At 37.6% G+C, this 24,679-nt stretch overlaps 1 protein-coding gene across 3 annotated transcripts in view; it reads right to left on the reverse strand.

Annotated features, from left to right (window-relative positions):
- Nucleotides 1-24,679, reverse strand: part of GABRB2 (gamma-aminobutyric acid type A receptor subunit beta2) — a 213,610-nt gene that overhangs the window by 31,981 nt on the left and 156,950 nt on the right. For all 3 annotated transcript variants that reach the window (XM_084761209.1, XM_084761207.1, XM_084761208.1), the window contains exons 7-9: nt 8,616-8,753; nt 7,499-7,651; nt 3,345-3,589 (exon numbers count right to left, since the gene is read on the reverse strand). In XM_084761209.1, the coding sequence (XP_084617335.1) occupies nt 3,345-3,589; nt 7,499-7,651; nt 8,616-8,753 (536 nt within the window). The remainder of the gene's footprint in view (nt 1-3,344; nt 3,590-7,498; nt 7,652-8,615; nt 8,754-24,679) is intronic.

Raw genomic sequence — 24,679 nt, forward strand, 5'->3', positions numbered from 1 at the left:
GGATGCTGGGTTTAAGTCAAATAAACTGAACAGATGGACTAATGTGGAACGAGAGTTGCAATTTTCTGTTAGGACCATGCACCGCACGCGAAGTATGGTCAGAAAACCCAGAGCAGATCTGGGGGGCCTTGGTTAATTTCCCTAAACAATTGTGGTTATTGGATATTTCCTTATTAGCTTCGGTTTCTGGATTAAAGAACAGCGTGGGAAGTGTTTTAAAAGCTGAAAAATATTTTTCAAAATGTAACAGTAACTAATAAAGAGAAAAAAGAAAATACGGAAGTAAGCACAGCTTTTCACCTTTGACATTTCTTATCTCATTCTACCTCGACCTTGAAACATTCGAAATCATCTCAGCTGGTCAGATACAGTTCTTTCCTCTCTAGGACGTCATCAAAGCAGAAAAAAAACTAATCCCTCTCCTAGTGGTTGATTCTTTTTATTTTTTATTTTTTGCTACAGGAGATAACAATGCTTAGCTGATTATGTGTCCAATCTTGGGGGGGAAATAATCTTACAATTACAGTTGAAAAGAAGAGACATTTCTGGTAAGGAATCATGGTATTATGCAATGATACTGACACAAAAGAAAAGATTACATAATCAGAATCTGGCGTGGCTCTCCTCTGACTTTTTGTGCTGGGTGAAGGAAAGTTGGTACCTGAAATGCTATATGGACATCTTTTTGTCTTAATCTAGTCAAGATGATATCAGATGTTCTGCCCTATAATGTGTCTGACAGAATTTGACACAATGAGTTTGCTGTAAATTGTATAGCTAATAATAATTGAAAAACAGCATCTCTTGTTGTCATGGTAATTTCTGATATACATTCTATTTTAGGTAGTATCCTTCATTTGGGATGTTGGACCATGTAATACCAAAGAAATAAGTACTAATAGGTATACAGTTGGCCTATTTTAATGTGAAAGCAGTAATGCTTACCATACATAAGAGCCACATTTTTATTAATATATGCTACTTAATTGATAGCTATTAGATAGTGAGGACTCTCTCACACTCTTCACATTATCATAATAATCTTTAAACAATCTCTTCATAATAACATTATGAGAGAAGAATTGACCCAATTTCATAGATGAAATATTGAAGGCCAGATAGATTGACTACTTTCTGTTGTTACACAGATCCAAATGTTAAACCTGATTGATTCAAAACTTGATGTGGAATTGTTCTTGATATCTTTACTGAGGTGCTGATCAAAAATGATGAAATTATGTGGTCAAAGAAACACAAATATACTACTTGTTGGGGGGAGGCATTGTTTCTCAGGTTTCAAGTAGGAAGGTTGGGTACTTTGGGCCATATGATTCTTCATCCTAGGAAGCTGTCCTGGGCACTGTGGTTTGTTTACTGACATCCTTGGCTGCGTCACTAATAGCAACAGCCACCTCCTAGTTTGATGATGTCTTGAGACACACTTCCCTGTTTTGAAAACCAGCTACTATTCAGAGCTCCCTTGGCATTCTTGGTGTTCTCTGTCTTGCTATGATCTGCACTGTGCTTGGCCTCAGCCAGGGGGATGGTCTTTGCATTATCAAAAAGTGCCTACCCCATGAGCTCCTCCCTGCTTCTGTTTGGAAACAATTGGATTTCAAACTTTGCAAGGCTCTTTGGGTTCCTTTTGTTTAAAATCTCCACTGCCTCCGTCTTAAATTTATCATTTAAATGTAAATTAGTATAAAGAGATCACATAGATGAAGGTGAAAATGGATCAGATGGTATCTTATTAAGTCAGTCTTGCATTCGGCCACTCTTTAACTCATTTCAAACCTGAGTCCTAGGAGACAGTTTTATTTATTATTCTTTCTGTTTTCTTTATGTATCTGGTGAATCATGAAACAGTCTTAACAGTGCTCTCATTTGTCAATCTGAGGAAGGCATACCAATAGGCTGGCTGTTGCTGCCTACCAGCCCGCAGATTCCAGCTATGGCGTACCTGAACACTGGGATTAAATGGGCATTTGCTTGACTTCATGCTTATTGGCCTTTATAGATTATATATACCTACCATCTTCTGAGAAAGATGAGTCTTTAATTAAAAATACAGTCTACAAACAAACATCAGACCTATGGTTAAACTGGGTTTATGACTCAGAATTTGGATGGAATTGGCTCTAAGTCCAGTGGCAGAGGGTACTTGTGTTCTATCTTTGGAATTAAACTGAAGTTGAAGACATTAAGATGTCACTGACCTAGTAAACTGATGTTATGGTTAATAATTACAGGTGGTTGTAGCACATTTTTTTTTCCCAGACCATCAGTGTGAACTATTTAATGAGTTCTATATTATATGCTATTTCAAAAATGCTAGGAAAACATTAAATGAAAACATGATTTAACTCAAAAAAAGTTCAAACATGGAATATAAAGACATAACATCATAGTTACTCTGTTTAAGGCAGAAAACTCTACAAAAGTAAGCCAGGTGAAGTTATTTGGATCAAATAAACTCCCCTCCATGGAGACTGTGACAAAGCCCTCAATGTGATAATTCCTAAATTGGCTTGCAAGCCAGAATAAGCCAATGAACCTAAAACACATATGATGCCCAGGCTTAGGAGGGACCCAGGATTCAATCTTTTAAAAATTCTTTTCTGAGCATTTCACTGAGATGAAAACCTGACTTCAAGGAAAAGGAAAACAGTATGTAAACTTGTGTAGGAAGTCTTTGATCCTGTTTCACTTCGTAAATATGGGAGGCTCATTCAGGGAAGTCCTCTGGGGTAAGTGGTACATGGGGGAAGGCTTTAAGTAATCCTGTACAACTGGAGAAAATTACTCCCTCCCTCCCCCCATTTCTCCCTATCATTTTGATTACTTGGAGAGGAAAAACAATCTCAGGTTGTTGTTGGTAGGTATTTAATGCTTTAAAAAGTCATTTATTTCTATTTTAAAAGAAATCGAATGTAGCTATAGGGTCCAGAGCCTTCGTTTAGTAGAAGCAGAAGTTTAACGGATGCAGTTTTATTTTTTTATTAAGGTCAGGTACCAGCAAGTGCCATTGAGTGAGATGAAGTTTTCTTTTTAAATAAATATAAACAAGTGAGTGAGTTTAGAGTAATGTAAAGTATTCACAACATATGACTCTCATATATAGAAATACAGCCTGTGTGGTTATCATGCAACAGAAAGGGAATCCAAGCACTGGGTGATACATTTGGGTAGCCAATTTTGCCTTTCACGTGTCATCTATGTAGTTTTTGGAGGACATCATCATTTTTCCCTTAGACCCTGTTTTCCTATGTCTTAACAACTCCATCAAGTCCTATAGCATCCTTCTATGAGTTTAAGCAACAAAGACTATTTCTCTGTAAATGTACCTTGTTGACATCCAGACGCATCTTCTCATTGTTGGCATTAGCAGCTTTCTCAGCTGCTTTCTTTTGGCGCTGGGGTCCTCTCCCAAAAAAGATGTAGTTGACCAAAGCATATTCCAGAAGGGCCATGAAGACAAAGACAAAGCACCCCATTAGGTACATGTCGATGGCTTTTACATAGGGGATTTTAGGGAGTGTCTCCCGGAGGTGGGTGTTGATTGTGGTCATTGTTAGGACAGTTGTAATTCCTAAAAGAAGAAGAAGAAAAAAATAGAGTAATGACATTCCTGTCTCCTTGCTGTTCTCATAGCAGCTAGAAAAGCTAGTTTTACTTACTTATATATACCAGCCTATACACTTCCTAGCAATATATGCAAATTAACTTACAGTGAACATGAATTGTTATGGAAATTTTAATTGTATTTTATGTTTTGTAGTTTTTTTATAATTAGTGGATTGGAAATATGAATTAAATATTGTGATAGCCATGTACACTTGGGGCAAATTAGTATAGGGATGATCCTAGCTCAGATTCCTAATGTGTCAGGAATAGGAATTCAGGTTCTGGGAGGCGCTTCCAGAGGAATGAGTACATATGTCTCAGTCAAACAGAGACTGGAGATGAACAGTCACAGCAGACTTAGGACATTATATGTGGGAAAACTTCATGTAAAGGCTGGATTAGAGAGAGCTCACAGCTCTTTAACAAGATTTCAAGATCTTAATATGCATATTAGAGAAAAATGGAGGTCAAATGAGAGTCTAATTTAAAGATACTACCCAATGCTGTCTAGATGTAGACAGGGAAGCACAAACACAGACATACTGAATTTAAGAAAATCATCCTGGTAGCAGTGTGGGGAATGAAGAACACAATATAAGACAATGGTATAAAAAAATACCAGTTAAAAAGTTTCCATGATATTCCATATGAAAACGGAAAGGTAAATTTAAAAAGCAGACATGGATCTATGAATGCATTATACAGTTGACATACACCAACTAGTGCAAACATTTGAAAGCTGGAAGCAGAGGGTTAAAGACAGAGGAGCCAGAGTGCTCATGTTTTTGAGTTGGACAACTGAACACATAACACACAGACAAGAGGCACAGATCAGTTATAGTGGTCCTTATTGAAAATGTCACCCTTGGTCAGGCTATCATTGCTTGTCCAACAATGGAGAGCAGTTAAACTGAAAGCTATTATTGGAAGGTAAAAGCATTGCAAGTTCAGAGTCCTTGGTATGATCCAGTCCAGTTTTGTAGTAAAAGAATGATAAGAAAACAGACAAATCACAGACAGGGACCACGATCACGGGGGGGGGGGGGGGGTGGGGGGGGTGGGGGGGGTGGGGGGGGTGGGAGGGGGTGGGGGGTGGGGGGGGGGTGGGGGGGGAAGGGGGGAGGGAAAGCTGCACTGAGATCTGGGGAGCTTTCATCTTCAAACCTACCCTAAATCACAGCTCAAAACTTTAACTTCACTGTCCAAATACTTCTCTCATGCACTTTTCTCTTTTAATCCTTCCTCAGCAATATTTTTCGTTTTGTTTTTCTTAGAAGCTCATGAGTAGCTACATGAACATAAGTCCGGACTTCAGTTTACTTTAGATAAAATGTTTTCTTACTAATCTCAGATGTTCTTTTTATTAGTCATTTTGAAACGTTTCCAATTTCATTTTGCTCCTTGTCATTTTTTACTATAGTAAAATCTATATTTTACACATACTAAACCTGGTCATGCCTAGTGAAGTCATTGGAAGTTAGTTATGTACCTCATAATAAATAGTTCGAATACAAAGATGTTTTAAGCGTTTTTAAAAGCATCAATAAGTTACTTTTCTGTCCAATCACATCCTTAAATCTCTTTTTGACCCTTTAGTCTCCCGTCTCCTGCTGTCTTTACCTATAACCTCTTTTCATGCTGTCCTCTACAGGTCCCATGAACACAATTGACAGACCATCACAAACTAGGCAGAAATTGTATGTGTAGTTAGTCTACACAGGTACTTTATGTCGCTCTAAGATGATACATAACAGAGATCACCTATTCCTTATTCCTGGAGGTCACTGTGCCTCCCTCTTCCCTTTGATCCATCTCAGGCTAACTAACAGCATCCAATGGAACCCCGATCAAACTGAAGCTAAGTCCTTTCACTCACCTACTCAGTGTCTCTATTACATTTGGAATAAAAACAAAGCTCTTAACCATACCCTTGAATCTCCCCCTTTTAAAAATTAAGAATTTATCATATGTTTGAGTGCTAGCTAGATCTGCATGTCAGAAGAGGGCATCAGATTCCAGTATAGATGGCTGTGAGCCTCCTTGTGGGTGCTGGGATTTGAACTCAGGAACTCTGGAAGAGCAGACAGTGCTCTTATCTATTGGCCCCTCTCTCCAACCCCTGAATCCATTCTTGACCCTTTAGTCTCTCATCTCCTACTATCTTTCCTTATGGCCACTCTCCATACTCCCCGGTGCCTCATTGGCATCCCTGGTTTGTTCCAACCCAAGAGCTTTTGGCATGAGCTTAGACTATCATCACCCAGATATCTTCCTAGATATTTATTTTCTTTAAGTTTTTTTTCTCCTCCTGGAACAACACTTCTGTGTGATGTTACCCTTGATCACGGTAACACTCCCATGGATAGCTACAAAATGCTTGCTTACTTATTTCTGCAGACTTACCTCATGTTATAATTTTTGTGGCTCTTCAGTTTCTCACTTTTTAAAAACATCATTTTAGAATTATCATACAAAAGTTTAGGTATCATTATGACATGTTTTAGAACACTTTCTTTGTTGCTCCTTACTGGTCATCCTCTCCTCTAGCCCTCTCTCCCACTTTTACCATCCCATCCTGGTACCCACCTTTGAGCTTTCAGACAAACTCTGGTGCCCTCCTCCCTTTCCTCCACACCTATTTTTGTTTTTTCATGATGACCTTTCTACTTTTATTCACATATATCTACATACTTACACATAAAAACACTAAAAGTTAGCAATCCCATGTGATAAAAAAAATGATGTAGCATTTATCTTGCTGAGAACCTCACTTGATATAATTTCCAGATTAATCTACTTTGTCTCAAATTTTATAATTTCACTTTTTACAATTTAATAAAATTCCATTCTGTATACAGATCACATCTGCATTATTCCTTTTGGCCTGTTTAGTGGACATTGAGGCTGCTTTTGATTTCCTGCTGTAGTGACTCTTAGTTATATTTACTGATAGAATGTAAGTTTTAATAAAGAGAACTCCATCTTCGGTACCTTGCTGTGTTAGCACATGTCAGATGCAAATGTTTTTGAATGAAAAATGAGTGCCTTTTCTGTGAGTGTAGTGACATAAGCGCGATGTTATGATGAAGGTAAACAACCTGTTATCTTAAGGGGGTTGTTTAGAAGTGTAAGTAGAGATATCTGTGCAAAAGGTCATATGATTTGCTTTACTTGAATCTTATAAAATACTTACTCAATGTACTTTAATCACATCTGGTGTAATGACAGAAAAACAAAGCCAGGCATATGATAAACTAGATGACCAAGGATGTCCCAGCATCATGGCTCCTTTGTCTCCTGCCCTGCACATGCTGTATTGAAGCATGAATGAACCACCAGAAAACATTTTGCTTATATATTTGTTACATAGCACATCTCCATGCTAGGGCAGGGGATAAAAGGAAGCATTTAGCAGGTGAAAGAGCATGAAGACAAATTGAGCAATTATACAACATTATTACATGAAATATGTTTTGATAAGACTACCAAACTGATGAAACCAATTTCATTACCCACAGCTTTACCGTTAACTAATTTTGACACGGAAGAGCTTTAATTTGTGTTTAATTGATTTAACACTGAGTCAGATCATCGAAGTCTCATGGCTGAACTCTTGTAATGAGAAAAGTCCAGTCTTATCATACGCTACAAAATGTGCGCACGCGCGCGCACACACACACACACACACACACACACACACACACACACACACACACACACACACCCCACAGGGGTTAAAGATGAGAGAGGAAGGAAAAAACAGAGAGGGAAGAGGCAGAGAGGAGAGAGGGAAATGGGGGAGAGAGAGAGAGTGGGGAGAGGGAGAAAGGGCAAAGGGAGAGAGAGAGGACTCTACAGTTTGCAGATGGCCTACCTAACGCAACTCGTGCAGCAGAAGCATCATAGTTGATCCAGAAGGAGACCCAGGAGAGGATGGTAATCAGAATGGATGGCATGTATGTCTGCAGGATGAAGTAGCCAATATTCCTTTTCAGTTTAAAGCTGAGGGACAATCTAGGGTAGGAACCTAGAAAGGCAATTTGAAAGCATCATCATTATCCCTCAGTAGTTATAGGGTACTTTCCATGCTAGGCCCATGGAAAGTTTGCACTTCTTTCCAACTGTCATTCTAGCTACTGCTGAAGGGCATATTTTTTTTCCTGTAAATTTAGTCTGAGATCCCAGGTGTTTTAATGAGCAGCAGAACTTAAGAGTGAACACATTCCATTCTTGCCAGCAACTAAAGAGTCCTTGCTCTTCCTGATCAGCCTCATATATTACCTCTAAGACGTTCAATCCCTGCAACTGTGAGGACAATAGAATTTGGAGCAGTCACTTTGGTTTCCCTCTTTCTATATCTTCTTAGTATATTTACCTTGAATTTTTTTAAAATATAAGAACAAGGATCTAGTGACAGTAAAAAACACCCTCAGAAACCACAGAAGGCATTTTTCAGTCTATGATCAGAACCCAGGTGTCTGTGTGGGCTCTCACTCTGTATAACCTTCGGTTTGCTTAGCAAATTAATTGCTTGTATTATAATCTAAAGTAAAGAAACCACCTATGGTAATGTAGTGAATTTCCACCTTTAAGTATGATCTATGTGCAATAAACCAAAGAACCAACGTGGTGCTAAGAACACAGCTTTTAGTATGCACTAGGCTACAGGGGCTAGGTGGGTGGGCATGGTGGGGGAACCCAACCCAAAATAATGCCTCTCTTCCAAGTACCAAACAAAACAATCCATCTCCTCTTGGCAAAGAAGAGGTAAAGAGATGGGCTGGGCTCTGCTTGAGATTGCCTTCTGGAATACACCTGTGTATTTCTGAATAGTCCAAGAGGCCTCTTAGAAATAGTAATAGTAACATAACTTCTCTACTGCTGCTTTCCTAAGGTATAGCACCTCCCATCTACGCCCCACTCCAAGGCATCCTGAAAAAAAAATAGGATGAAGAAGCTAGTTTTGCTTAAATCATTCCCCCGATACAAACCTGTGGAGAAAACCACCTTCTTGGTTATGAGTTTATAATCTACGATGGAGAATTGAGGAAGCTCGATTTTTGTCACCCCCGTGACTGCATTGTCATCACCACGCCAGTAGAACTCAATGTCATCAGTTGTGTAGCCATCTGTAAAAGGAAAAACACATGGATGCACAGAACAGAAACAAACACATGGAAAGAAGACTTGTGAAAATGGCCGCACTCATATGTATAAGAAGCTACAATGATGCTGCGATGTGTGCAGTAGCAATCTAAACATTTGGAAGTCCACTGAAGCATTCCAACCTCACAGAACCTTATCAAAATGGAGGTATTGGTATTGTTAGACCCACACACGGTGTCAAAGGCTTAAGGAAATTAACAGAATCCTCCTCTTACAAGTAGGGAACGGTGCACATGAGGTTCATATGTAGATCAATCTGCTTGTGAGTCTTCCCCATCTACAAAACATGATCACATTATCATTTGACCCTAGACTGAGCTTTAAAATGATAAAAGAAGAAAAACAAGTAATTCGTTTGGTGCTGAATTACTTTTTCATATTCCACCTCTCCAAACCCATCTTTTTTTTTTTCTCATTGATTTTTGAGCACTCAAGATCTTTTGACTTTAATAATCTCTAATAGACGTGAATGGGTAGTGCGATTACAAATGCACAGTACACTCAGGAAGCATACTTCCATCCACTTAACATTAATTTATAGGACCCACATGATGCTCATCACTCACTATTTGCAGAGAAAGGTTTCCTTTTGATAAAGACATTGATGTCTTTATTAATGATAATGATCCCAAAATCCATGAATCTTAACAAGCAAGCACAGAAACCGTAAGTGCAACAAATAGCACTTATTAGATTATAAACAATATTTTCTTTTTTAAATTTTTTAAATTTTTTATTATTAATTTATTCTTGTTACATCTCAATAGTTATCCCATCCCTTGTATCCTCCCATTCTTCCCTCCCTCCCATTTTCCCCTTATTGCCCCTCCCCTATGACTGTTCCTGAGGGGGATTACCTCCCCCTGTATATGCTCATAGGGTATCTCTTCTCCGTAACCTGCTGTCCTTCTTCTGAGTGCCACCAGGTCTCCCCCTCCAGGGGACAAAGGTACATGCAACAGAACCTAGTATAGATTAATAATTAATAGTCTCACCTAGCCTAGTTGTCACTTAAAACATTATGTGTGTGCATGTTTATATGTACATGTTTCTCTGTGAGTATAGACATGCACATGTGACACACATGCAAAGGTCAGAGGACAAACACAGGTATTGGTTCTCACCTTCCACCTTGCCAGAGAAAGGTTTTCTTGTTTTGCTCTAGCATATGCTAGACTAGCTGTCCCATGAGTGTTTGGGGAGTCTCCTGTGTCTGATTGCTCACTCACCATAGGAGTGCTGAGATTACAGACAGAGCTACTGTATCTAGCTTCACATGGCTTCTGAGGATTGGAACTGAAGTCTCCATGTTTGCACAGCAAGTGTTTTATCCACTGAACTATCTCTCCAGCCAAGAAAAAATATTTTTGATAGCAGTAGCATATTTTCTATTTTCTGCACAGACTACACCTCAGTTCTGATTATGGCAACTTGAAGAACATTTGAAGTTTCACCCATTCATAATTACATATCCATTTTTATTCAGAGCACAAATACAGATCTTCTAAGACTTAGTGAGCATCTGTATAGGTGGTTCTACAGTGTAGGATTTGGTGACCTTGTCAAAATTTTGTTTCTTTTCAAACACCATAAACTCTATTGAAACAGAATTGTGGACTTTTAATTGATCATATTTTATTGGCATGAGCTAATCTGGTTATCTTTTTTAAATGGAGTGTCTGTTTTCATAAAAAAAAACCTTTGATTTGAAAGTAACTTTGATGATTTTATGTACATTTAAGTGATAAGTTAATGGTACCATAAATAAATTCCCAGCAGAGAATTTATAACCCATTAAAATACTCATCACAATCCTAAGAAGTGAGGTTTCTCTAAGAAAGGACAAGGATATTTGTCTGAAGGTTACACTTTTCCTATTAGCAACTCATGGTCCAGACTGATAACTCAAATGCAATACAATTTATTTGTTTTATATATATATATATATATATATATATATATATATATATATATATATAATGAGTTAGTTCAGAGTCTTTGATAAAAGCAATTTACAATAAGAGAAAAGGTTAGAAGTTTTTAGAAGCAATCAAGGCAGGTACTAAGAAATTTTTCCTAAAATTGGATTTGTCATCCATAAACATAAAAAGGGGTATTTGTGAAACAACAAAGCACAATCAGGTCCCATGGGAAGAGGTTTGGAAACAGCAATGGCCACTTATAGATCCAGTCAAAGTTGGTTGGCAGATACTAGATGTCATCCCTTTTCCTGAGAGCCAAACCTCGAAGAACAATGAATCTGGGTTCATTATCCCAGGAGCCTAGTAATTAAGATGCTTGTGGAGCTGGTGATTTGACCTAGGGACTTGCTTTTCCTTTCAGGTACGCATCTTAGATAACTGCATTTTGTGTGGCACGTGAAAGCCTTGAGAACCACTTGTCTATACGCGAGGTATAATACCTCTATAAAATATGGCCTTTTTTTTTCACTAGGACCTCTAAAATAAAAATAACATATTTACTTATATCAACATTTACAATAATAATTTTATAGGGGAGAAGTATTTATACACATTATTGTAAGTGTTGACTGCCCATATTGTGTATGAATTACTTTTATCCTAACTTGATGGCAGGGAAAACTAAGGCTAGGAAAGATTACATAATGTGTTTAAAGTTACCTGTCTGGCATGTGGCTGTGTAAGGAATTCTTGCCAGTTTTCCCCCAAAGACAGCATTCTACCACTGCACAGTGTTGCTAGGAAACATAAAACAAGCACTATGCTAAAAAGAGGCAAAGTGCCCATTTTGTAATGTAAGCACAGGGTAAGCAACACCATACCAGAAGAGGAGAAAGCAATCTGTAAAAATTTTCCAATCAAAGGACTAAGGCTGAGCTAGTGAAGACTCTTCCAGCTTCTCCTCCTCCTTCCGCTCTTCCTTGGTATTGCTCATCTTTTCATTGATCAGTGTGAATCTTACACAGCCAGAGACAGAGGAATTGGAAAACAGGAGGCATTTCGGCAGGAAAGCGTAGGTTCACCTAGTGGAAACATTACTAAGAACTATATCCACTTGCTTCACAGTGTTCCCTAGCTAATACCTGCTAGAGGAAAAGGCACACAGTAAAGTCACTTTGTTAGCAAAATAGTGACTTAATGTTCATGTTGATTTGAGTGGACAGTTATTTATAACTATGATTTATCTACTTGTTTATACATTATGGCCACACACACACACACATACACACACTGGCTACGTATCTATGTCCCAAATAAATATTTTCAAATTTGATTTTTAAAATTTATAAGAACATTTAAGGTTTAGCTATCCAGTGGTTCTTTGTCATACATTTATTCTGTGTCTTGTAAAATTACTGTATGTATTCTTTGTTTTCTCATATATAAAGTAGATAATAAAAATAATAGTTGCTTTAGAGGGGTGAATTACAAAAAAATCATTGCAAGCTTTTTACAGTTATTTATTATTTAAATTTTTAAATTCTTTTCAAATGCCACAAAACATATTTTTATCACATTTCTCTCAGTTTCACCCTTACAGCTTCCCGTATCCAGCCTGGAACTTTCTGTTTTTTGTTTTATTTTAAATTTAATAATCACCAACTCCAATTGTGCTATCAATATATTTCTGGGTGTGGGGTCAGCTACTCCAATGAGGCTGACCTACACCTTTAAAGCAAATGGGACCCTCCTCCCATAATTCAGATAACTGTACAGAAGAGATAGTATTAATTTTTTGATAGTTTAAAATATGAATTAACAAAACAATAACATTTAGCTACATTCCATCTCTTTGTGGTTTTATGAGCAGATACCAGGGAAGGCATGCTGGGAAAGATGAGTGATTTGACCACATTGGTAGGACTCTCCTAAAGGTCTAGAAATTGGAAGTAAAGAGTTCATTTTGATGCCAAAGATTTTGAAATCTAATAAAATGATATAGCACATTATTAATTTTTCTTGGCTGGGTTGGAGAGATGGCACAGTGGTTGAGAGCACTGACAACTCTTCCAGAGGACCCAGGTTCAATTCCCAGTACCCACATGGCTGTTCACAACTCTCTGTAACTCCAGTTCCTGGGAACACAAGACCTTCACACAGACATACATACAGACAAAATAATGTTCATAAAATAAAAATAAAATTTAAAATAATACTTCTTGGCTACAGCTAGTCTTCAAAAGCAAAGTCATCCTGACATCATTTTGGTTAGTGTGGGCTAAAATATTCCAAGTTAAAAAAAAACACCAAAACGAATGCATTTGCACACACCCTCTGTTTCTGAAGATGAAAGGCCCAGTCCTCTTTGACTGAGCTAGGGCAGGCAAGTTTAAAAAGACAGTTCGCTATATGGTATAGGATTGGTTTAAAACAGACCTAGTTTTCTCCTTACTTTGAGTTTTCTCCAGAGAAATGTTTAGCTCTCTCTCTCTCTCTCTCTCTCTCTCTCTCTCTCTCTCTCTCTCTTTCTCTCTGAGTGATTAAAATCTAAGAGGAAATATATGCAAATGTGCATGACCTGACTTTCATAGCATTCATAATGAAAATAGGTTTCTTTTAGAAATCATCAGAAGGTAGCCACATACTGAATTGCTGCATTAATGTCTCCCAAATCAGACTTACCTTTTATATTTTAATTATCTGAGCAATTACATTATTTTTGTTTGTATCATCAAAATCACGACCTAAAAACAAATTTCAGATGGGCTATGAATTATACAAAGCACAAATTTGATGCATTTTACCTGGAGGAATGAAAGTGATATGAGCTCACACCGTGACAGCACTTCAGATGAGGAAGTAAAGATATGGGCATTTATAAGTAAGTGTATAAAAAGAATGAGTTGGAAACATTTTGATTTCAAATATCATTAAATAAATGTGTTACTAAAGATCTAGGGAGTAGAAATGCCACATTTAAACACAGATACAAAAATGATTGAATGTATCCTTACAAGAGTAAGATTATTTTATTACACAACTACACATCTTGGTATTTTAATTTTTTCACTCTTTTTTTCTTTTCTTTCTTTCTTTTCTTTTTTCTTTTTTTAATTTTGAGTCAGGATTTCTCTGTGTAGCCTTGGCTTGTCCTGGACTTGCTTTATAGACCAGGCTGGCCTTGAACTCACAGTGATCTGCCTGCCTCTGCCTCCCTGAGTGCTGGGATCACAGGCATACTCCACAGCACCTGGCTATGTTTTTCACTCTTAACTGTCAGTCTACACTTATCGTGTTATTCATTAGGTAAATGTTCAATTTTATAATTTTACTTTGAAAACAGTATGTACCCATCCCAAGACATTAAGCCATGGAGACCAATGAGCACACTGATAAGAAATGAACTGCTTACAGCAGCATTTATTTTGGGTAGTGGGGGATTAAAGTGGCTTTGTCCTGATGTCATTTTTTCACTCTGGAAGCTGCTAACCTGCACTTCATGTTTACTCAGGTAATTAATTTTATTCCTTCTCATGTCTTTGATGGAATTGAGGACCAGATAGTTTAGTTTTACAATTAAGCTTAGTTGTTTTGGGGTTAAGATGTTTTTAGGTCTAGATAGATGTTTTAAGTTGATAAGTATGAGATATGATAGATATTGATTTACACTGAGAATTTTAGATAGGAAAGATATTTTCTTCAAGGTTGCCAAATACAAATAGCCAAAACACTATGAATGTAAGATTTATATAATCCCCGATTGTTTCATGGTTCTTCTTGCTGTATGTAGTTTATTGTATATGTATGTAATAATATAAATGTATATGTAAAAAGAAAAACAATAAAAAAGAAAAAGAAGTGACTTTGTTCACTCATAATTCCTCCAGGCTTTCTTTTATAGTAGATATGAATTACATATGAGTTTATTTGTTAGAAAATCATATTAGGAAACATTTGAACTCAAATTCTCCACCTTTCAGAAATATAAAATAGCACTTGGAAAACTTTCCATCAAACACTCTATTTCTAAAAATTTAGCATTTAACTCACTCTTAGTATTCATTTCCATGTGGTCACTTCGAGTCTCTTAGGGACTGTTAGCAGGAAACATTACTCTTATAATGCGCTTTATGGAAAAAGGTTCCATCATCAATACGTTGAAGAATAAGAGCACATTTGGGCCAGTGTCTGTTGTCACAGAACATTTAACATAGTAAAGGAAAAGAAACCATGAAGTAAACAATCCATTTAATTTTACTTATTCCTAACATAGCTGAGACTTGTTTGGCTTAAAAAAAAAAACCCTTCTCATTCCAAGGCAATTTTTCCATAAATGCTGGATGGCTGGATGGGACCAGTTCACACACTGTAGGGAAACCATCCATAGTGCTCTCAGTAATGCCCACCAAGCACTTCAGAGAAGCACATGAGACTGCTTATGAACCCTCAGAAGTAACCCTCTTTAATAGATTAAACATCATTTTATTCCAAATGTTTCCAAGAAAATATTGTTAATAAAAGAAATGAACTGTCTTTCGTAGAGCAAAGCAGGCAGACATTTTAGGGAAGAAGTGTGGAGAAATGATCTCAAGAAAGAGAGTAGACAAACTATGGCACCAGCCAAGGAAAATATAGGCAGTAAGCTTCGAACCCCTACCCAGACCTAGCCAATGGACAGGACATTCTCCACCACTGAATGGTGAGTGAACTCTGACTTTCATACAAACTCTGGGGCCCCATTTCTGACCACGTCTCCTTGATGGGGAGGCTTGGTGGCACTCAGAGGAAGGATAACAGGTCACGAAGAAGAGACTCGATACCCTATGAGCATATACAGGGGGAGGAGGTCCCCATAGTCACAGACATAGGGGAGGGGAGTAGGGGGAAAGTGGGAGGGAGGGAGGAATGGGAGGATACAAGGGATTGGCTAACAATTGAGATGTAATATGAATAAATTAATAATAATAATAATAATAATAATAATAATAATAATAATAATAATAATGTGAGTAGAGTCCTTGTGTCTAACTCAAGTGACCGTAATTAGAAGCCTACAAATAAAATGGACTCCATTATATGCAATGGGCCTAAATGTTGGGCAGGAGTACAGGACTGTAGTATCAATACCAAAGCCATGAGGATTTTTCAGATACAGTCATGGCTTTTAAAATTCACGAATGAGTATTGCTAAGACACTCTGAGTGATTTCTCTGACTCTTTGTTTCACTTTCTTCACGCTGTTCTTTAGATGAACTGCTAATCATAAATGTTCCGCTGTAAAACCATTTCTAGACCTCAAGCAGATGAAAGTAATTGGGCAAGAGAAGGCCAGGCTTGATTGTGCAGTGCTTGATCACAAAGCATGCCATAGGTCATAGCCCAATATTCATACATGCATCAAAGATTGTGTGTGTGTGTGTGTGTGTGTGTGTGTGTGTGTGTGCACCTGTGATTAGCACTCATAAAAATTCAACTCTTATGAATTATGAGACTATAAAATCTATCACATTCAAGTAAAATGTCAAAGGGTGGACTTTAAAATAGATTAGCCCTGGCAAAACAGTAATTTTTATCTCCATATAGGGCCAGAGTGATTTGTGATATTTTATAAAAGTTTAACTGTAGTGCAAATTTTAAATGTTTCTATTGTGCTTGCAGAGATAAAGACACTAATGCAATAGTTCAGATCTAAAAACATTAAAGAATAATAAACAAAAAGCTATGGACATCAATAATAGCAGCTATGAATTTGGAAGCCTTATGGACAAGGTACATCCTTAAACTTTTTATATGGTCAGAGCATTACAGTTGGTTGCGATTGGTTCTGGATGTTGGGATTCTTCCTGTGACAGAGGAAGAATATTTGCCCAAACATATGAGCTCTCAGTCGCAAAATAATACAGAAGATTCAGAAAAGTTTTGGATTTAAAAAAAAAATAGGCCAGTGCTTCCTAAACTTTCTGTGTATAGAAATCATCCAGAGATTTTGTTAAAAATGCAGACTTGATTTAGATACGAAGCCCGAGACTCGGCAGTTCTATCAAAGCCCTAAGGGAGCTGATGCTGTTTGTTGACAGACCATCCTAGAAGAGCAAAGGATTAAAGGATTTTTGCAAGGTGAAATTTCTCTCATCTGCCGTGAGAGTCAGGTAAGGGATGCCTTGAAACTAACAGGATGAACTAGGGAACATGATGTCTCTGACAAACAAAACTTTTATTGGATCCAAAATTAAAATATCTTTTCTTGTTTTAGGGTAGATACTAGAAAACAATTCTGGTATACTGTCTGGGGAGCTGGTTTTATTTAACTGTCTACAAGTTATCAAAAAGTGATACTGCACAGAGCAGGAGAGGGGCCTGGGTCCAAAATTTTAGCACAAATGTACATGTATGCCAATTTCATCTCAGTGTTTACCCTCATTAGGTTCTCCCTCCATATCTAGCATCCTAGAGTCAGCACTCTTGAATGACCCATCTTAGCATCCCTTGTTTACTTGAGGTCCTTGTCTCTTTCCATTCCTGCAGCTTCCTTTGAGAGCACTCTAGCTGAGTGTCTGCCACCATACTTCCCAGAGTCCAGTCTTTATTAGAGGATTTGTGGATCTGCTGGTCTTAGTGACCAGATTATCAAGACGAATATCTGGCTCTGTAACTGTCTTCCTCTTTTGTGCAGGTCTAACTCAAGCCAGAACTTGTCCTACCAGGGTGAAGTGAATGTCAGTACGGTACTAACCCCACCCACCTGTGCCTCATCAAATCTCTTATGTGAGACCCAAAGCTATTTGCTGAGTGGCAGATTGGTAAAATCGCAAGCCTGAGCATCATCAGTGGCTTAAGCTGTGCGAGTCCCAGGCCTCAAGTTCAAAGTCATTAACAGAATGCCAGTGCTGCTGGTACCAGTCCAAAGAAGTATTTTATTGAGTGGTGGCTGTGTTTAGTCAAAATTCCAGATGTTTTGAGCTTTTAATAGGTCTTGTCACTCCTAGAGTGAACTGAAGTATCCTTTGATGAGCCTCAGCACTCTAGTAATGATTTTCTCTGGGCTGATAGATTTTGGGAACCAGTCTGCCACACTAGCCTCCAGAGGGATCCAATACCTGCAGCTCAAATACAATAGTGCTCCCTTGGGGAAGGCAGAAATAGTCACACAGAAGAGCGTGCTAACTCAAGAGTGGTAATGGAAGATGCTTAAATTAACAAGGACAATTGAATGGCCAAGAAGATACACACAGCTGTGCAATAAAATGCCACCAACTGTGACACCAACCCATCTGCTTCCTAATAAGAGGTGACAAAGGAAGTAAAGGCCCAGCTGACTGCTTCAGGGACTGATGGGGATCTTGTCATCTTATCCCACTCTTTTGCATAGTCTTGCTGGGACACAAGATGAACAGAGGATCACTTCTACAAATGGGGCAGGCAGGAAACTCATAGTGAGGGATGTTTGGTCTAGAAAAACTGCTCATCTATCCTATGGAACTATTAGGATAGAGCCTGTCTCATAATACTCTTCTTACACGTTGTATAAAAATCTCCTATTTGTACTTGAATAATATGTAAGGGCATCTGATATATTTAATATAAGTCATCTGGCACCGACCGCATCTCTTTCACTAAACCATGAGATCTTATTTAAACAAAGCATATGCTCTTTACATTCACAAAGTGGAAAGAAATATGCCAAACATCAGATATTTATTACACAGTTATTGAGACAAACTAGATTTATGTTCTGTAAGAGGGTTTATGTACCCAGCAAGAGGGAGGACATAGAGACTGATGACTTACACGGCACTCATGTCGACAGATGTGCAGTTAAATGTGTCACTGCTGGCTTGTCTGAGGGAGTTGAGAAGAATTCACTATACTGGGATAGAGAAGGGGTTTTATAAGACAGCCATTGGCTTATGTGATTAAAGTATTTCAGCTCCAAGAAGCCCGGTGCTTCCTAAGCATCACCTCATCCCATCTTTAATAAGCCCTCTAACACAGAAGTTATTTTCTTTATTTTGTATGAAGAGGTTAAGTTACTTGCCCTGGTGTCATAAATGGGAATTGAACTCAATCCTCTTTAATATTGGTGAAGAATCTAATCCCTTGGTCAATATAATTTGCCACCACACATTATGATACAAAGGCCATATGTTTGAATTATGTAACAGTATTGAGGTATTATAATGGAATTCACTTTTTTCATTTTAGAGCATAGTTTGGCATACTTTTACTGGAATATAGGGTCACCCGAGGACATTTGTATTAACATTGTATCCACTCCTCTTTGTAATGGGAATTTATAACTCCTGCCATCAAGAGGTAGACTATTTCTCTGCACCCCAAATCTAAGCTGTCTTTGATGCTTGTTTTCATCATCAGTACTGCTGACACAGCTCCAGCTTCGGCCTCAGGAAACTTTGTAGCTATGATTATCCTTTGAGCTTCCTACTGCCACCATGGAAGCAGGCCTTGGACAGCCTGCTGGATAATATGGAGTGCGCGGCACACTTTCCTTTATCGTGGCAGTCAGACAGCAAGCCCTCAGCCTTCCTGCCTGAGGACAATAGATGCATGCATGGCCACAGCTAAAACGAGCAAAACTTGGCTTAGCTCGACAGAACCTCCCAGCTAATTTGTCGTCTTTTAAGCAACAGCAAAGATTGCCTTTTGTTTTAACTCACTGAGTTTTAGGCTAGCTTTTAAGTACCAGGAACTAAGAGAGAACAATACATCTGATTTAAGACTAAAAACAATCTCTCTTCCCTTCCTGGAGATGTAGGATGTATATATATATATATATATATATGTGTGTGTGTGTGTGTGTGTGTGTGTGTGTGTGTGTGTGTGTGTGTGTGTGTGTATACATACACTTTTCTTTCTACGGTGGAATTCACTGTCATATCCAAGCAATACTTCAGGAAATCTCTGACTGCTTTTATAAATAGAACACCAACCAGAACACCTACCTAGATTACTGTTACAGTCTGCTACACAGACACCATAGCACTGAGACAGCAGAATATAAGCCACTCAGAGTTCATGTCCTGCATTTCAAAAAGCATTATTGTCCTCAAACAGCAACTCTCACGTCTTGGATTCCACATCCCCCCAAACCACTGAAGACCCTAAAAAGCTATTTCTGTGGATTACAGTTGGGGATATTTACCATGCTATAAATTAAAATGTGCATTAAAAACATTATTATTAGTCATTAACTAGTTGACCGAAACAGTCATGGTCCAATACTTTTCTAATATGAATAACATCTATTTATATTAAGACAAATTATCCTTTGCAATAAAAAAAACTATATAGAAACATGTTATTTTGAATTTTGGTTCATCTCTTCTATGTCAACAGAAGTTAGCTAGATCCCCAAGTATAGGTTCGCATTGCCACTGCAGTCACATAGGTATGTGTGTTCCCTCTAGGTATTGTGTGTTCATGGTGTGAAAGAATTGAGGTAATGAGGCAAATAAAGTCTTGATACTCTTGTGAAGGGAGCTTCACACCTGGGAACATTCTAGAAAGTTCTCTAGATTTCCTCAGGGAAATATGAGGAGTGCAGACCACATGTTGGGAAACTGCCTTTGGGATTCAGCAATATGAAATTCTATGATGTAGGTAAAACCATGAAAAAAATTCATTTTTCTTTTAGATCTATTTAGTGAGTAGGCATGTTTTTGCTTGTCTGCGCCATGGGGGTCAGAAGAGAGTAGAACTATAATGTGGGTTCTAGGAACTAAACCTTGGTTCTCTACAACATCAGTAAGTGCTCTTAACCACTGAACTAGATCTCTGGTTCCAATTCATCCCATTTTGAAATGGCTAAAGACTACTAAAATCTAACGTTGTTGTCTTATGCCGAAGAAATAAAAATACTTCACCCTCGAAAAGCTGGAGATTTAGAAGTCATTTTTAGTTCTCGGCTAACTTAGAAGTAGTATGCATTCACAGTTCTTATTTTAACGTTTAAAATTTTTCCCCCTTGGTCAAGGTGGGCATGTGTATCTGAGAAAGGAAATTAATGCATTTATATGCAACTGAAGCTACTGTCCATTCATATCTGCCTCTCAACCTGGCAGGAGCTGTGTATGTGATTGTGGGTTTAAAAAATACATTTGCTCTTTATCTTGGGATGCTTACCCTCTTCCTCATCACTTGGATCCTTTTCTCTAAGTGTGAGGAAGAGAAGGGGCTGCTGACCAACACTCAGAGGACTGCTGTTCCTAGTTCAATAGCTTCAAGCATCTGAGGCCTGCTGCCGTTCTGTAAGTGAGCCTGGAGTCAGACTTCTCCAAATGAACCTTCAGGCGAGACCACGGGTGCAGATGGCAGCTTGACCACAACTGAATAAGAAACTCTGAACTCAAGGCACCCTTACTAAGAATTTCTTTTTTTTCCTGAGCTTTACGCATTCTGAAATACGAAATGTCTGCCACTTAAATCATTTAGGCCTAAGGGAAATTTGTGAGTCAGAAACAAATTAACATTCCATTTGTGAAATAAACACTAAAAAAAAAATTGGTGTCTAGAAGAATGGATGTTAACACAATAAATTTACAATAAAACCACAGTTAACAGTAGAGTCAATGATGAAAAGTCAAGAACATTTTCATTCATCTCTCCGGAGTTGATGTTCACTCTAGCTGCTTTCATTCAACACAGTACTTGAAGAATCACTAGTAAAAACAATTGGGCAAGAGAAATAAATAAATTAACCTAACTGGGAAAGAAGAGATTAAATTGTATCTGTTTGGAAACACATATATGCATATGCATCCAAACATGCATACACAAGTACATATATACACACACACATACACACAAACAAAAATGTGCATACACACAAAATATTCACTCATACATGAACATATACACAGATGCACAGATACATACACACATATAAACTTGCATGCACACAGATGAACATACATGTACACACATACACAAATGTACACACACACACACACAATCACTTAAAACTAATAAATGTATAAGGAATGCAAGATACCGAGTCTAAGTTTTAAGAAATAATTAGTGTTTCTTCACATGAACAATAAACTACCTGAAAATGAAATCTAGAAAACAACCATATTCATAAAAGATACAAAACTTTAGAAAAAAGTCTAATCAGTGAGATAAAATAAATTGAAAACTGAAAAACATAAATGAAACAAACAAATCCTGCCATATGAAATAGAGTGTGAGCATTGTGACAACAAAGTATTTCTAGACAAATACAAAGCTGAGTGAGCATCGAGACAGGGAAGGCTTCGTGTGTTACAGGTTTATTTGAGTTTAATACATGCAGACCTGAATATGTAAACTTTGACACATGGGAAAATGTTTTAACTGGAGATAAACGTCTGAATATAAACAGCACATTGATGATTAAGTGTTGTGCAACTGTATGAGATAATATGTGAATTCAAATTAGGCCAAACATAAATGCAGTCTAAGGTTGAGCAGTCAGTGTATGCGCTCACACCCTCAGCTAATATGGTAAGATAAAAACAAGGAGACCATGAAAAAGAATCAGAAAAAATACATATAGTAGGAGACAAAATTAGAGAGCATGCCACCAATGTCATCAGAGGAGAAAAGGGTAATGAGAGGAAACCAGTATCAACAGTGTTAAGTGATTCACCTCCAAAAGGTCATTTGAGAGAACTGGAGAGTTGCACTGAGGTCATTAAGAGCCATGGCAATCTCAGCTTGAGTCATGGTAGAGGGGCAAGACATACTGGGAGAGTTTGCTACAACACGGAAAGTTAGCCTTGTAGCCAGCTGTGTTTGTTAATTAAAGGAAGATGTTTGCTTTTAAATAAGAAGAAATGTGATCTCCCTTGTCACCCTGTAGTGGAGCAATAGGGCTGATAGAGGAAAGAGAGTGAATGGTTGCAGCCATTCCCTTGAGTGGGCAAAGAAGAAGAAATTTCTATTTACAGGAAGCATGACAACAGCAGGGAGAAGGTGGCATGTGGGTGAGGATGCTGGTGGCTGGGTAGGGTGCAGGGTGGGAGGATTCTAAGTCCTCTCATGATGATTCGGCTTTCTTAGTGGGGTGGAAAGCAAGGCCATTAGCTAGGAGAACACCAAAGGATGTGTTGAGAAGATAAGAAGAAAGGAAAAGCATTAGGAGAGAGGGAGAATAAACGGATCAATTATTTATAACATGGTTGTCCAGCTAAATCAATGACACAATTGAAAGCTGTAATCGGAAAGACAAAATAGGCTCATCATACTGCTTTGCTTAAGCTACTTTAACTGGCCTTTTTCTCTGATCCAAAACATTCAGACCAGAATATAGAATTGCATAGAAACAGCTTTGCCTCTTGGGAAATCTGTGGGTGGCAACTTTTTATTTTGATGTTTTAATGATAAAAATCTAGGACACGATTATGTGAGTGTCTTTTTTTTTTGTACCCTGGAAGAAAGAAAGAAAATCTAAATTCTAACACATCTAAATATATCTAAGCACACTCAATCCAATGGTTACAGATGTGCAAGCATACTACATACATATAGTATGTACACTCACAACCACAGACACCCAATCACACAATTTTAGAAATATTTGCAATTTTAATTTATCTATATTGCTCTATAATCCCTCATAATCACATGACATTAATAGTAAAATTTATACTTTTATAACATCTGCTTAACATTGATAAATTTTCTATAAATTTCAATTTTTTTTTGTTTTCAACAACTCTGTAGATACATTTAAACTGAAATGCTTCCCAGAAACATGGACTTGGACCTTTATCCAGTTCATCTATGTAATAGATAGGGCCACAATTCCAGAGACATAGTTTCTTTCCCTCAGAGCATAAGGATTACAAAGGCATAGGTATATCTTACTATAAGATGATGGTGATGGTGATGGTGATGATGATGATGATGATGATGGTGGTGGTGGTGGTGGTGGTGGTAGTGGTGAAGGTGGTTGGTGGTGATGCTGATGCTGATGGTCATGATGTTAAAAACAAAATAATATTGAATTTTTAGTACACTGCACTATGGTAAACTCTATGTAAGATAATATGGCATGCTTTAAATTATTTTTTAATGAAGCAACTGTTTAGATAAGTTTTCCTTAACCCCATTTAGACTTATACAATGCCAAAGATATTACCTAGGGTTTTATTTTGAAAAAGTTTTTTTTTAAACCAGCTTATAAGAACTCATGCTATTTTTCATCCATAAAAAAAAAAGTCATCTTCTCCAGCAATCTACTGAAAAGCCTCAGAAGTGAGCAGCCTTGTTGTCAGTGGTTGCTCGGCATTGTTCTCAAAGCAACCCATGATGATTTAGAAAAATGGCAGATTTCTATCTGGGGAAGAGAAAGTACGAACTAGAACACTGCAAAACGAAAAGAAAGCAAAGAATACTAGATTTGTATAAAAATACTCAGTTTTCCAACCTGCCCATTGGCAAAAATTAAGGAATGGTTTCAAGCTCAGGAAATAGAGATGGTGCAATGAGTAAAGTCAATGGTTAAATACTCCTCTCAGCACATGCCAGTCTAGGGTTAACATGGAAGAATACTAGGAAATCAACTCATTATTTTGAAAAGCAATACAAAAAAGTATAGGAAGTCTTAATTATTAATAAAAATATAAAATAATTTAAGACGAGGGAACTAATTCTCATAGAAATATCTTAGCTAATAAGTTAAAAAACAAGAATAATTATATGATCAATCATTTCACAAGCTGTGATGATGTACTAGATCTAAGGCTCTTGCCACAAGAAGATGGCCCCAGTGCCACTTGTCCTGCTATAAAAAAATGATTCTCACTAGGTAGTTAGTGCACTTGACGAAAGTAAAACCACACAATTACTAGAAATGATTAAGGTTTATTCCTGCAAAAAAGCCTGAGGAGGAAAAGTCCCCCAATAAGACACTCAGAAAGATAGATAAAATTAGGAAATAAAGATGTCTTAAAATCTACCACACTAAA

This window comes from Acomys minous (genome assembly GCF_964271855.1).
Source record: "Acomys minous genome assembly, chromosome: 16".
Lineage (NCBI taxonomy): Eukaryota > Metazoa > Chordata > Mammalia > Rodentia > Muridae > Acomys > Acomys minous.